At 42.6% G+C, this 14,284-nt stretch overlaps 1 protein-coding gene across 2 annotated transcripts in view; it reads right to left on the bottom strand.

Annotated features, from left to right (window-relative positions):
- DPYSL3 (dihydropyrimidinase like 3) overlaps nt 1–13,504 on the bottom strand; it is a 115,348-nt gene extending 101,844 nt beyond the window's left edge. The window contains exon 1 of one of the 2 annotated variants that reach the window (XM_073905497.1): nt 13,451–13,504. Coding sequence is in view for 1 of the 2 variants with exons in the window: in XM_025892457.2 (XP_025748242.1) it covers nt 12,456–12,845 (390 nt within the window). In the remaining variant the exon portion in view is untranslated. Of the gene's footprint in view, nt 1–12,455; nt 12,936–13,450 lie in introns of those variants that run through there. The other variant, XM_025892457.2, reaches the window with a different exon arrangement.
- Nucleotides 13,505–14,284: the final 780 nt, after the last annotated feature.

Genomic DNA, 14,284 nt, shown 5'->3' with positions numbered 1-14,284 from the left:
CCTCCCCTCTAGAACCCTCAGTTTGTTTTTGAGTCCATCGTCTCTCAGGGTTCATCTCCCCCTCCGATTCCCCCCCTTCATTCTTCCCTTCCTGCTATCTTCTTCTTTTTTTTTTAAACATATAATGTATTATTTGTTTCAGAGGTACAGATCTGTGATTCAACAGTCTTGCACAATTCACAGCGCTCCCCATAGCCAAGATGTCCATCGACAGATGAATGGATAAAGAAGATGGGGTATATATATACAATGGAATATTATGCAGTCATATGCTCATTTAAAACTACAACAGGCAGTAAAAGAATGGAAGACAAAATAAGAACAAGGGAAAGGAACAAGTAGAAAACACAAGCAAATACAGTAAATATGAGTCCAACTATATCAATAATCACTTTGAATGTCAACAGTCTAAATGCACAAATTAGAAGACACAGATTGTCAGAATGAATCAAAAACACAACCCCATGAGGCACCTCGGTGGTTCAGTCATTTAAGGGTCAGACTCGGGGCACCTGGGTGGCTCAGTTGGTTAAGCGACTGCCTTCGGCTCAGGTCATGATCCCAGGGTCCTGGGATCAAGCCCCGCATCGGGCTCCCTGCTCAGCGGGAAGCCTGCTTCTCCCTCTCCCACTCCCCCTGCTTGTGTTCCCTCTCTTGCTGTCTCTCTCTCTGTCAATTAAATAAATAAAATCTTTAAAAAAAAAAGGGTCAGACTCTTGGTTTCAGCTTAGGTCATGATCTCAGGGTCCTGGGATTGAGCCCCGTATAGGGCTCCCTGCTCAACAGGGAGTCTGCTTCTCCCTCTCCCTCTGCCCCTCCCCACTACTCATGCTCTTTTTCTCAAATAAATAAATAAAATCTTAAATAAATAAATAGATAAATAAAATACAAGAATACACATGAAGCAAAAGTAAATAGGTAGAGAAAAACATACTAGGCTAACACTAAAAGAAAGCAGGAATAGCTATATTAATTTCAAGCAGAGCAGACTTCAAAGTAGGAAAATTATCAGGTATAATTATAAAGGGGTGAGTTCTCCAAGAAGACATAATAATTCTTAACATACATATGCCTATAAAAAGAGTATCAAAGTATGTGAGGAAGAACTAATAGAACTGCAAGGAGAAATAGATGAATCTACTAATATACTTGGAGACTTTAACACCCCTCTATGGAAAATGGGACAGATCCAGCAGACAGAAAATCAATAAGGTCATAGTTGAACGCAACAGTACTATCAATCAGCTAGATATAACTGATATCCACAGACTACTTCATCTAACAACAGAAGATGAAACTTCTTATCAGGCTCACATAGAACATTCACCAGGATAGACCACATTCTGAGCTATAAAACACACCTTAACAAATTTAAAAGAAGAGAAATCATATGATGTCTGCTCTCACACCACAGTAGAATTAAACCATAAATCAGTAACAAAAAGATCACAGGAAAATCACAAAATACTTCATTAAACAACATCTTTCAAATAACACATGGGTCATTAAAGAAATCTCAAAAGAAATGTTGAAATATTTTGAGCTAAATAAAAGTGAAATAGAGCATAACAAAAGTTGAAGGATGCAATTAAAGCAGTGATTAGAAGAAAATTTATAACACTGAATGAATATATTAAGAAAGAAAACAACACTTAAAATCAATAATCTAAGCTTCCATCTTAGGAAACTAGAAAAAGGAGACAAATTAGATCCAAAGTTAGCATAAGAAGAGAAAGAATAAAAATTAGAACATAAATCAATGAAACTAAAAGCAAGAAATCAATAAAGGAAATTAAACCAAAAACTTTCTTTGAAAAGATCAATAAAACTGATAAGCATCTAACCAGAATAACTAAGAAAAAAAGACCCAAACTGTATAAGAAATGAAAGTGGGGCCATCACTACAGATCCCATTGAGATTAAAAGGATAACAAAGAATATTATGAAAAACTCTATGCCCACAAATTTGATAATCTAGACAAAATGGACTATTTCCTTGAAAAAGACACAGTCTAGTAAAACTCACACAAGAAGAAATAGACAATCTGAATAGGTTTTTATCTATTAAAGAAACTGAATCATTAATTTATAACCTTCCTAAATAGCACTAGGCCCAGATGGGTTCACTAGTGAACTCTACCAAACCTTTGAAGAAGAAATTAAGCCAACTCTCTACAATCTCTTCCAGAAGACAGAAGCAAAGGGAATACTTAACTCATCCCAGGAGGACATCGTTACTCTAATACCAAAACCAGATAGACATTACAAGAAAAGAAAATGAGACACCAATATCTCTCATGAACACAGATGTAAAATTTCTTAACAAAATATTAACAAATCAAATTCAATAATGTATACAAAGAATTATACACCATGACCAAGTGGGATTTATCCAAGGTATGCAAGGCTGGTTCAATACTGGAAAATTAATGTAATCTATCACATCAAGAAACTAAAGAAAAATAACATGAGCAAAATCAATAGATGCAAAAGAAGCATTTGACAAAATCTGGCACCCATGCATGACAAAAATTCTCAGCAAACTAGTAATAGATGAGGATGTCCTCAACATCAATTAAAAACCTACAGCTAGAGGCGCCTGGGTGGCACAGTCGGTTAAGCCTCAGACTCTTGGTTTTAGCTCAGGTCATGATCTCAGGGTCGTGGAATCAAGCCCCACGTAGGGCTCCATGCTCTCTCTCTAAAATAAATAAATAAATCGTTAAAAAAAAAGAAACCCACAGCTAACAACATACTTAATGATGAGAAACTCGAAAGAACTGACACCTTAAGACTTACAATGAAACTACACTAATCAAGACAATGTGGTATGAGATGTGCCTGGCCAGCTCAGTCAGAAGAGCATGTGACTCAGGCACCCGGGTAACTTAGTCCGTTAAGCATCTGACTCTTGATTTCAGCTCAGATCATGATCTCGGGTGAGAGCAAGACCCACGTCTGGTTCCACGTTCAGCACAGAATAGGCCTGAGATTCTCTCTCCCTCTCCCTCTGCCCACCCCCACTCCTGTGCTCTCTATATAAATAAATAAATAAATAAATAAATAAATAAATAAATAAATAAATAAAATAGTTTTTTTTAAAAAAGAAGAGCATGTGGGGTGCCTGGGTGGCTCAGTCATTAGGCGGCTGCCTTCGGCTCAGGTCAGAGCCCCACGTCGGGCTCTCTGCTCGGCGGGAAGCCTGCTTCTCCCTCTCCCACTCCCCCTGCTTGTGTTCCCCCTCTCGCTGTGTCTCTCCCTGTCAAATAAATAAAATCTTTAAAAAAAAAAGAGCATGTGACTCTTGATCTTGGGATTGTGAGTTTGAGCCCCACATTGGACATGGAGCCCACTTAAAAAATAATAAAATAAAGAATAAGACAATGTGGTACTGGCAAAAGAATACATACGCATATTAATGGATCAGAATAGAGAGCCTAGAAATAGATCCATATAAATACAGTCAACTGATCTTTGACAAAGGAACAAAAGCAGTAGAATGGAGCAAAGACAGTCTTTTTCAACAAATAGTGCTGGAACAATTGAACATCCATATGCAACAAAATGAATGTAGACACAGACTTTAAACCCTTCACAAAAATTAACTCAAAATGCATCACAGAACGAAATGTAAAATGCAAAACTATAAAACTCCTAGAAGATAAGATAGAAGAAAACCCAAATGACCTTGGGTATGGCAATGACTTACAACACCAAAGGCATAACCCATGAAAGAAATAATGGATAAACTGGACTTCATTAAAATTAAAAACCTCTGTTCTACAAAAATCAATGTCAACAGAATGAGAAGACAAGCCATAGACTGGGAGAAAATATTTGCAAGAGACACACCTGATATAGGACTCTTATCCAAAATATATACAAAGAACTCTTAAAACTCAACAATAAGAAAATGAATAACCTTATTAAAAAACGGGCCAAAGACCTGAACAGACACCTCACCAAAGAAGATACACAGATGTCAAGTATATGAAAAGATGCTCCACACCATATGTCCTCAAATAATTGCAAGTTGAAGCATCAATGAGAAACCACTACACACCTACTACAATGGCCAAAATCCAAAACAGTGACAACACCAAATGCTGACAAGGATGTGGAGCAACAGAAACTCTCATTCAAAGCTGGTAGGAATGAATACAAAATGGGATAGCCCCTTTGAAAGACAGGTTAGAGATTCCTTACAAAACTAAATATACTCTTACCATACCATCCAGCAACTGCACTCCTTGGTATTTACACAAGCGAATTGAAAATTTATGTCCACATAAAAAGCTGCACACAAATGTTTATAGAAGCTTTAGTCCCAATTGCCAAAACTCAGAAGCAACCAGAATTTACTCCAGTAGGTGAATGGATAAATAAACTGTACATCCAGAAAATGGAATATTATTCAGTGCTCAAAAGAAATGAGTTATCCAGCCATGAAAAGACATGGAGGGACATTAAAAGCACGTTACTAAGTGGAAGAAGCCAATCTGAAAAAGCTGCATACTCCATGATTCCAAATATATGACATTCTGAAAAAGGCAAAACTCTGGGGACAAGAGAAAGTCTGTAGTTGCCAGGGGTAGAGGGAAGGGAGGAATGAATAGGTGGAGTGCAAAGGACTTTCAGGACAATGAAAATCCTGTGTATGATACTATAATGGTGGATATATGTCCTTAGGCATTTGTCAAAATCCACAGAATGAACACCGAGTGAGCCCTAACGCAAACTATGACCTGTGGGTGGTAAAGATAGGTCAGTGAGGGTTCCTCAAGTGTAACCAATGTGCTACTCTGGTGGAAGATGTAGATAAGAGAGGAAGCTTCGGAGGTGTGGGGGTGAGGGAAATAAAGGAAATCTCCATACTTTCCACTCATTTTTGCTCTGAACCTTACCTAAAACTGCTTTCAGAAATAAAGTTGATGAAAATGTATTAAAGTGGTAAAAAATAGTTTTAAAACAGGTAATACTGTATATTCCTATTTTCATTTTGGAATGAAAAACACGTGTCATACCCACAGAGATGTGAAAAATACACCACTGTATTAATGGCAATTTTCTATGGGAGATTATAGGGAAATGCAGTTTAAGTTTTCCTATTGTTTATCTGTTTGTTTCATCTTTGTTTCTTCAAAATTAGTTTTTCATTGTGCACCTACATAGCTAGTGCTTAATAAGTGCTTTTTGAATAAACAAGTAGAGACAAAAATAGTGGTTAAATGGAGATCTGGGGACTCATCATATTTATGGTGACCCTTGCTATCCTATCCACACACTGGCTTTAAAGCAACCCCACATATATAAAAAGAGTATACTGAGCACTACCCAACACTTGGTCTGTAGCCTTACAGCAAGCCTCCAACAGTTTTGAATTTTCTCTTAGAAACTGGTCCATAAAAGAGCATATACCAGGGCACCTGGGTGGCTCATTTGGTTAAATGTCTGACCCTTGATTTTGGCTCAAGTCACGATCTTGGGGTTGTGAGATCGAGCCCCGCGTCAGGCTCTGCACTCAGCAGGAAGTCTGCTTGGGATTCTCTTTCTCCCTCTCCCTCTGCCCCTCTTCCCCCCGCCCATCTCTCTCAAATAAATTATTATTTTTTAAAAAGAGCAGATATCGCTGAAGAACTCAAACTGACAATGAATTCATTTATGACTATAATATTAGAACCACTGACTCTTAACGGCTTTGAGATAAAGATTAGAGACTTACCACACTTAGACCCAATTGGGTGGGTAAGATAAGCCACTAAGGTACAAGGATGTATATTTGTATATATAATATTTTACTTTGTACTTGTGTCTGTATTGTAGAATGGTCATAAGATATTAATACAGTTGACCATTGAACAACACAGGTTTGAACTGCACTGGTCCACTTACACGTGGATTTTTTTTTCAATAAATACAGTGCCGTACTCTACATATATTTTCTCCTCCTTGCAATTGTCTTAATAACATTTTCTTTTCTCCAGCTTACTTTATTGTAAGAATGCAGTACATAAAACATATAATATATAAAATACGTGTTGAACGACTGTTTATGTTATCAGTAAGGCTTCTGGTCAACAGCAGGCTATGAGTAGTTACGGTTCTGGGGAGTCAAAAGATATACATGGTTTTTTGACTGCATGGAGGTTGGCACCCTAAACCCTGGGTTTTTCAAGGGTCAACTGTACATAAGTTGTGCACGTAATTTATACAAATGCACATGTGTGTACATATACGTAGAGAGAGACCATGCTCAATAAGCTTTTGCATAGAGGTGCACAATCAAAAAAGCTTATAGACCGTGGCTGTGGTGACCATCTGGTCCAGCCCCTTCATTTTAGAAAGGAGGAAACCAAGGCTGAGAGAGAAGGGAGATAACTTGCCCAAGTTGTACAGCTGGTGAAAGACTGGGTCTCTAAGCTGAGCCTGCCACTGTTTTACCCTGTTGCTTTAGTTTTTGTTTGCTGCTTTGTTTATTGTTTTTTGTTTTTGTTTTTTTTTTTTGCCTCATCTCATTATTTTCTGATGGAGTAGAACGGTTTCTTGAATGCCACATAAGTCCAGGTCAAGAGTACAGGTAAGTTTTAGCATTATATTTTCCTAGAAGTTTAAGTTTTTTAAAAAGTGCTTACATGCCTAAATGGACTTCTGCCTCTTCTCAAAAATGTAGGGCTGAGCTGCCAGTCACAGCCTGCATTCCCTACAACCAGACTACCTACCTATTCCTAGTAAGCTTTATCCCCTGACTCACAGGAACATTATCTGTAGGAATAACGCCCAGAGGAAATTAATCAGCTATAGAAATCACTGACAGAAAAGCCTCCCGGACAGTCCCCTGGCCATTTTAAACATTACTTACAAAAGCCGTCAGCAAAATCCTGTCTCCATGGACCATTACTTTGAGGGAACACTGCCAATTGCAGCATTACTTGGAAGGCACATTTTTTATGTTCCTCAAATGCCTACTGTCAAACAACTAAACCAAAGTTCTGAAAGGTTTCAAACACTTCCAAGTTTGGGTAAGTAAATATAGTCCCAGATTCGAGTGTGGCCTGGGGGCCAGGTAAACAAAAACCTTTTTTCCCAGCCTAAGGGCAAACTTTCCTTCCTCAGGGCATCTCTGTAAAATTCACATGCACTCCAGGCATTCTGATGATTTGGAGAGGCCTTTATAAACCCAGAGTTCTATTTCCAGTTGTCTTTCCTTACGCAGGATAAGGAGGAGAACTTCATTTTCTCTGGATCATTTTGAAAACTTTTCACCCAGGACCAAAAAAGCACACAACAAATGAGAAAAAGGTAAGCACCACAGTTCACTTGTTTCAAGTGCTCTCCGCCTAAGCACCACAGTTCACTTGTTTCAAGTGCTCTCCGCCTACACCCAGAACCCCTACTGACTTCACAAAGGAAACATCTTGCACAAAAGTGGCCCACCTGGGAAATGACCCATGGCTCCTGAAAGGGACTTATCAATAGACCCATGTAATCATAATGTCATTACTTTGTTTTCACTGGATGACACAGTCTTCGCAGTATCATTTGCTCTTGGCAGACCATATATCATAATTCTCCTCCCGTTAGTAATTTCTTCACTGCAGGAAAAACTCTGGAAACCATCTTGAGAAATGGTGAAAAGCATTTCCTATTCCTTTAAAATTGCTTTTTTATGCACTTACTGTGAAGAGTTACAAACAAAAACTTGTATTGGCCAACCATGGAGGATTGGGGCAGTATAAATGTCTATCATAAGAAAAATCTAGCTGCATAATTTAACAAGGTGTTTAGGTAGGTCCAGAACCATAATATAAACACCCAAGTCATCCTTCAAACTTGGCACTTGGCACTCAAAGTGTAACTCAGAGACTTTTTTTTTTACTCTTATTCTGCCATACATTTTGTTGTGAAATTTCTTCATAATTTATTCATTTATTAACAATTCATTTCCTTAAGGTGGGAGTTAAGAAGTAGGTACACTATAGAAAAAGCATATTGTGAGTTTAAGAGACTTTTTTTTTTTTAAGACTTTTTATTTATTTATTTGACACAGAGAGAGAGAGAGAGAGTGAGAACGAGCACAAGCAGGGGGAGCGGCAGGCAGAGGGAGAGAGAGAAGCAGGCTCCCTGCTGAGCAGGGAGCCCGATGTGGGGCTTGATCCCAGGACGCTGGGATCATGACCTGAGCCGAAGGCAGCCGCTTAACTGACTGAGCCACCCAGGCGCCCCATATTGTGAGTTTATTGAGACATGTTTTTAAAATCTCTCTTTATAACTTTGCATTCAACTTGGAAAAATAAGGATCTTGCAGCAACTCTTGCCATAGGCTGAGCAATCATTCTCCAAGTGTCCTGAATAATGGGTTGGCGACAAGATGGAGGAAGGTTCTAGAGGTGTGGCAGAAAGCTCTGTCCTTGCCCTGCATGATAGTAACATCTCAGGAGCAGACACAATGGTCAGGCTCATTGAATTAAAATAAAGCAGCCTCTCTGTCTGGAAAGAAGGACTCAGAACTCAGAAAAATGGACTCTGGACTCAGAAAAAATCAGTTTGAATTCTGGCTCCCCACTTATTATCAGTGTGATTTGGGGCTAAACACTTAGAGTCTATGAGTTTCAATTTCCCTATCTGTAAAATCATGTTCAACGATATAGCTATATCTAGATAGAGAGCTAGATATCAGGTACACAGAAAATGCTCAAAAAGAGTACTTATCAAATCTGCAGATGGTCCAGAGCTGGGGAGAGAGATGCCATGTCATAGAATTAAGGTTCAAAATTACCGTGACAGAAAGATGAGCTAAGATGGTAATAAATATTATAGAAGGAATAAAAATAAAATCCCATAGTTAAAGGTTTTTTGTTTGTTTGTCGGTTGGTTGGTTTTAAGTTCAGTGTACCAGTGTAGAATGGAGACATCCTGGCTTAATAGCAAGCTGATGTGAAAAACTTTCTGAACGCCTGAATGACAGAGAATGTACTATGGAGACAATAGCAAGACATGGATACTGAATTATTAGGTGTAATCTCCTACTACAGAAGCCTATGTTGTCTATAAATCAAGGAAATGAACTAGCCTAATACATTTTGCCATGGCCATATCCCATCTGGAGCACTGTGTTCAGTTCTGGGTACTGTATTTTTGAAAGGATATTTATAAAATATAGTATAACCTGAAAAGGAAATCAGAAGGGTGAAAGGCTTACATATAAGAAAGCTAAAGAAGCTAGGAACGATGATAAGGCTAAAAAAGAGAATTTTAAGGAGAATGTGATAATTGCCCTCAAACATATAAAAGGCAGTAAAAATCAAAGAGTAAGAGTAATTAATATGTATTGAGTACTTATTATATGCAAAGTAGTCACTGTTATCCACCCTTGCAGGTGAGAAAGCTAGGGCACAAGGGCCCAGCTATATGCTTACAGTCACATAATTTGGGCGGGTGGAGCCAGGTCTCACCGCCACAAAGCGAGGAGGGATATTAAAGCTATACTCCATATATTTGTAACCTCTGTCTTACAGGATCACGGTAAGATTGCACCCTCCCCATTCTTTTGAAGTTGGACACGGATTAATGAGTTGCTCGGGCTGGGGAAATGTGAACCTAAGTCATTTTTGCGACTTCAGCGTGGGAGTGCAAGAGTCCGTGAGCAACTCACTACAGGTTCTCACCAACATGGGTGGGTCAAGAGGAAACTTCCCTCAGGCTATCCGTCTAGGTCCCTGCAGGGAAATGATTAACAGAGATGTCCTGCTGACCCCTGTTGGACGTAGCAGGAGCAAGAAATAAAACTGTTGGGCGCCTGGGTGGCTCAGTCGTTAAGCGTCTGCCTTCGGCTCGGGTCATGATCCCGGGGTCCCGGAATCGAGCCCCACATCGGGCTCCCTGCTCCGCGGGAAGCCTGCTTCTCCCTCTCCCACTCCCCTTGCTTGTGTTCCTGCTCTCGCTGTGTCTCTCTCTGTCAAATAAATAAAATCTTAAAAAAATAAAATTAAAAATTAAAAAATTAAAAAATAAACTGTTGCTTGATTCAGCCATGAGATGTGGGGACTGCTTGTTACTGTGGCAGTACCCAGGCTTTTCTGACAGCTAAATAAATCCACATGCTTCAAGTCATTAAAATATCTCAGAATTTAAAAAAAAACTTTATTCTTGTATTTTAAAAGGTCAGAACTAAGAATAGCTTATAGAAACTACAAGGAGGCAGAACTGGGCTTAATTTAATTTTTTTAAAGTGAAGTTTTCCAAAAGTTGCCTCATGAGGTGGAGCACTCCCTGAAAACGTGGTATTTAAATAGAGGCCAAAAGGCTGGCTAGGTCAGTAAGAGCATGCGACCCTCGATCTCAAGGGTCGTCAGTTCAAGCCCCACGATGGGCCTAGGGTTTACTTTAAGAAATTAAAAAATTAAAACATATATACATATAAAATAAGTAGAGGTCAGATGGTCATTGTGCATCTATGTACCAAAAAATATGGCTTAATTAAGGAGTTTTAATGTACCAAACATTTATGGAGCACCTCCAATGTGCCAGGCATTTCAGCCACCATGATAAATCCAAATGCACAATCCCTATCCTCAAGGAAATAGCTATCACGTACAGAAGTAGATAAGGTCTGCTGATTCTTTTAGCAGTGTGATTCAACCAAATTAGAGATAATAACATGGCCTGCATGAAGCTGACAGCAAGCCTGAACTTAGAAATAACCACGCAGCACAAGAAATCCTGCTGATGCTTAAGTTGTATTATTATTTTTCAATTAGGAGCCAAAAGCATAGGGTTTGCAAAAGGAAGGAAAACGCGACAATTTCTGGGTTTACAGGAGGAACATTTTCCCTTTCTCTCGTTACCATTCTTAAATCTTGCAAACCAGGCATATTATCTGGCTTACATCAGGGGTGTTCCAGCAAAGGGAATAGCACTGACTCAACAGCAATTGTTACCGACCTTTTCCATCCCTTCTCCCACCCCTGAGAGTCAGGAAGGGAACATTTCAATCCCCATCAGCTCAGACCTAAAGAGAGGCAATAATCTTCCTGTAACACTGTTCTTAAGTTTAGAAATCAGCCACAGCTGTTCCAAAAATATCAGAAGTTTTTCCTAAAAGTGTTATACAAGCAAGGCCTAGAGGAATCCCATATTCTAAGGACGATATGAAAATCACAAACTAAATGAGTGATTGCAAGGGACATGGACATTGTTTCCCAATGGCACCCTTACACAGGACGAAGTTCCGTGATTTCTTTCCCTAACAGTATCACTAATTAAAGCCTTGTTTTTTCAAACTTTCAAAATCAAGCAGTGCAGAGATAGGCTTTCCTTTGACTGGCTCGCTGCATTTGAATAGGAAAAACATCTATAACTCGGGTAAGCATTAACTGTAATTGCTCTGGGGCAGACATTTCCATTTTGGGTTATTATTCGTATCTGTATTTACACAGAATAATATATGTGGATGGATTTTGCAGCCATTATCTACACAAGAGTGACGTATCTGATTACTATTGTTCCCCAACTCAACAGCATCAGTTTGAACTTTGAATACTCCGGCCCTGCCCAGACCCTGAATTTTCTGAACTATGGTTCTGATTTTCTATGAAATAAACAAATAGATGAGAGCAAGCTGGATTTCAATGCCATACCTCCAGTCAGTTCAGTGCATGAGTTTCTCAGAAATACACATACAGAAGAAATTGGCTTTGGCACATGTAGGAGCAGCAGAGAATTTGCAGCTTGTACTAGTTTAAAGTGCACCCTTAATACTCCGGCCTGTTTTCAAAAATAAGATATTCTTCCAGAGACAGCTGGATCCCTGTGGTACCCAGTCTTGCAATAAACTACGTGCACAAACGTACACCTCACAAACACAGATGTGAAATGTCGATCTAGGACAGAAGAGAAGCACTCAGATTAGGGTGTTTAGTCTAGTGGCTCCACACCCAAAAGTTTCAGGGACAGAGCTGATGTTTGAAGAGTGAGAGGGGAGACCGCCCATCCTGTACGTTCATCCGGGGACTATGGAGATGACCCCATTTCCCAGCACTAGTTTGCCCTCTGCCCTGGTGACCCGGGTTGAGATTTAATCTAGGGCCAGAGTGGGGCCCAGACAATTGTGCTGGCGGTTACTTAGACGCAGAGAAGGGCTAGAAATCACTAGGCGTCCGCCGCTGGCCGCGCTGACACACCCACCCAGACCTGCTGGCCCGGGGGTGCGGCAGGGAGGCCGGGGGGACCCGCGCACCCCGGTCCCGCGCGCACCAGGATGCTGCCACGGGGGGACCCGCGCGAATCCCGGTCCGGGCTGAGAGGTCGCGCGGTACGCTCGGCAGAGGATGCCCTTTTCCTCCTCCCTGTCCCCCGTCCCCGAGCGAAGGGAGCGGGAGAAAGTTGTGCCCGGGTCGCGGGGCCCCGGGCCGCCAAGGGAACGAGAGCAGGAGGAGAAGAGCCCCGGGCCCCCTTACCTTGTCCTTGGGGCCGAGGTTCTGCAAAACCTCCTTGCCCGTGGCGCTCCGGATCTCCACCCCGGCGGGTGCGGGCGAGGCGGGCGAGGCGGGCGCGGGCTCCCTGCCCTCCTCCCGGCCTTGGCCCCGGCGTGGGCTGTCCCCCTCGACCCCCGGCCGGCTCCCCGAGCCGCGGCCGCTGCCCTGGCCGCTCCGGGGAGTCTTCGCGCCCCGCTGCCCCACGCTCAGGGCATCGAAATCCAGCGTCTTGCTCTCGAAGGCGCCCTCCACGTTGCAGAACATGCCGCCGTACTTCTGCCGCGGGACCTGGTCCGTGGTGCCCGGCCTGGCCAGGTACACGGGCAGATCGTCCTCGTGGGAGCTGTCCCAGCCCCTCCGGCCCGAAGCCATGGTGCCCGCGCACAGCGGCCCGCGGGTTCGCTCCCCCAGAGGCGGAAAGGGCAGCCGCCGGCAGCGTGCGCCGAGCCACAGTGACTGGGGCGGGAGGAGGCGCCTGAGCGTTCGCGCCAGAGGCGGCAGTGCAGCTCCGGTTCCTGCCAGTCCCCAGCCAGCCAGCCAGCCAGCGAGCGCGCGGCGCAGGGGCCGGGGCAGCGGGCGCGCTCCGCCGCGGGACCTGCCGACCGCCCGCCGCCCCTCGGCGCGCACCCGACCCTAACGTGGCCCCGCAGGGTCGCGCGGCCCGGTAGCCCTTCGAAAGTAGAAATCCCAACTTGGCGCGCGCACACACGCACACACACGCATGCACACTTCCCGCGGGCCCAACAACCCTCAGATTCACACTCAAGAACTTGCCTCACTCACACATGCACTCAAACCCTGTTTTACCCACACTGCCTTACGAGTTTGCTTCACGAAGACAAATCTTTCTGCCCCACTCGTGCACACAAACCTAATTGGCTCAGGTGTGTTAATCTGAAAGCCAAATTCTGATTTACAACAACACACATACACACAAACTCAGGTTTACCAGACTCACAATCCTAGACTTTGCTTACCCATAATCCCAGATTGGTCTCATTCCCATTTTAGAACTGTCTCACAACTGTCCCCGGTTCTGGAATCTGCCTCACAAACCTGCACCCTCAAAGAAGGACCTCCTGAATTGGTTGAGAGAGAGACCCTCTTACTTTGCCGACAATCACAAAAGCCTGCAATTGACTCACAGACAAACCTACACTAAAACTATTCTTACCTCATATTTAGCACCCCAGATTGTGCTTTTTACCAACCCATAATTGACCTCACAATTACTTTACAGGTCACGGACATGCACACATCCCTAGACTGTGCCTTGTAAAATACTTCCAATACCCCGGCCTACGACAAACCCGAAGCTAACCCCTCACACACTGACTCAAGCTCAGGTTTACCTCAGTCAGAACCCTCCACGTGGGCTCACACATATATTAAGATGAACCGCAAAACGGGCGCCTGGGTGGCTCAGTTAGTTAAGCGACTGCCTTCGTCTCAGGTCATGACCCTGGAGTCCCGGGATCAAGTCCAGCATCCGGCTTCCCGCTCAGCGGGGAGTCTGCTTTCTCCCTCTGACCCTCTTCCCTCTCATGCTCGCTATCTCATTCTCTCTCTTTCAAATGAATAAATAAAATCTTAAAAAAAAAAAAAAGGTTAACCGCAAAAAAACACAACCAAAGACTGCCTTCCGTGCAACCTCAGCTCCACACAGATTTCACTTCTGCACGCGCCCGCTCTCACAGCCTGGTTCGCCTCCCCGCGTCCACCCACATATACTCTAACCCAGACTTTGCCAATGAACAGAGTGGGCAAAAGGCAGAGCTTGCCTCGCCTCGGCGCACCCAGCCTAAATCCAG

Source organism: Callorhinus ursinus, unplaced genomic scaffold, assembly GCF_003265705.2.
Source record: "Callorhinus ursinus isolate GAN/ISIS: 27379988/994484 unplaced genomic scaffold, GSC_fseal_2.0 scaffold23, whole genome shotgun sequence".
Lineage (NCBI taxonomy): Eukaryota > Metazoa > Chordata > Mammalia > Carnivora > Otariidae > Callorhinus > Callorhinus ursinus.
Note: the sequence above shows the minus strand (reverse complement) of the source record. Positions and strands in the feature narration are given on the sequence as shown.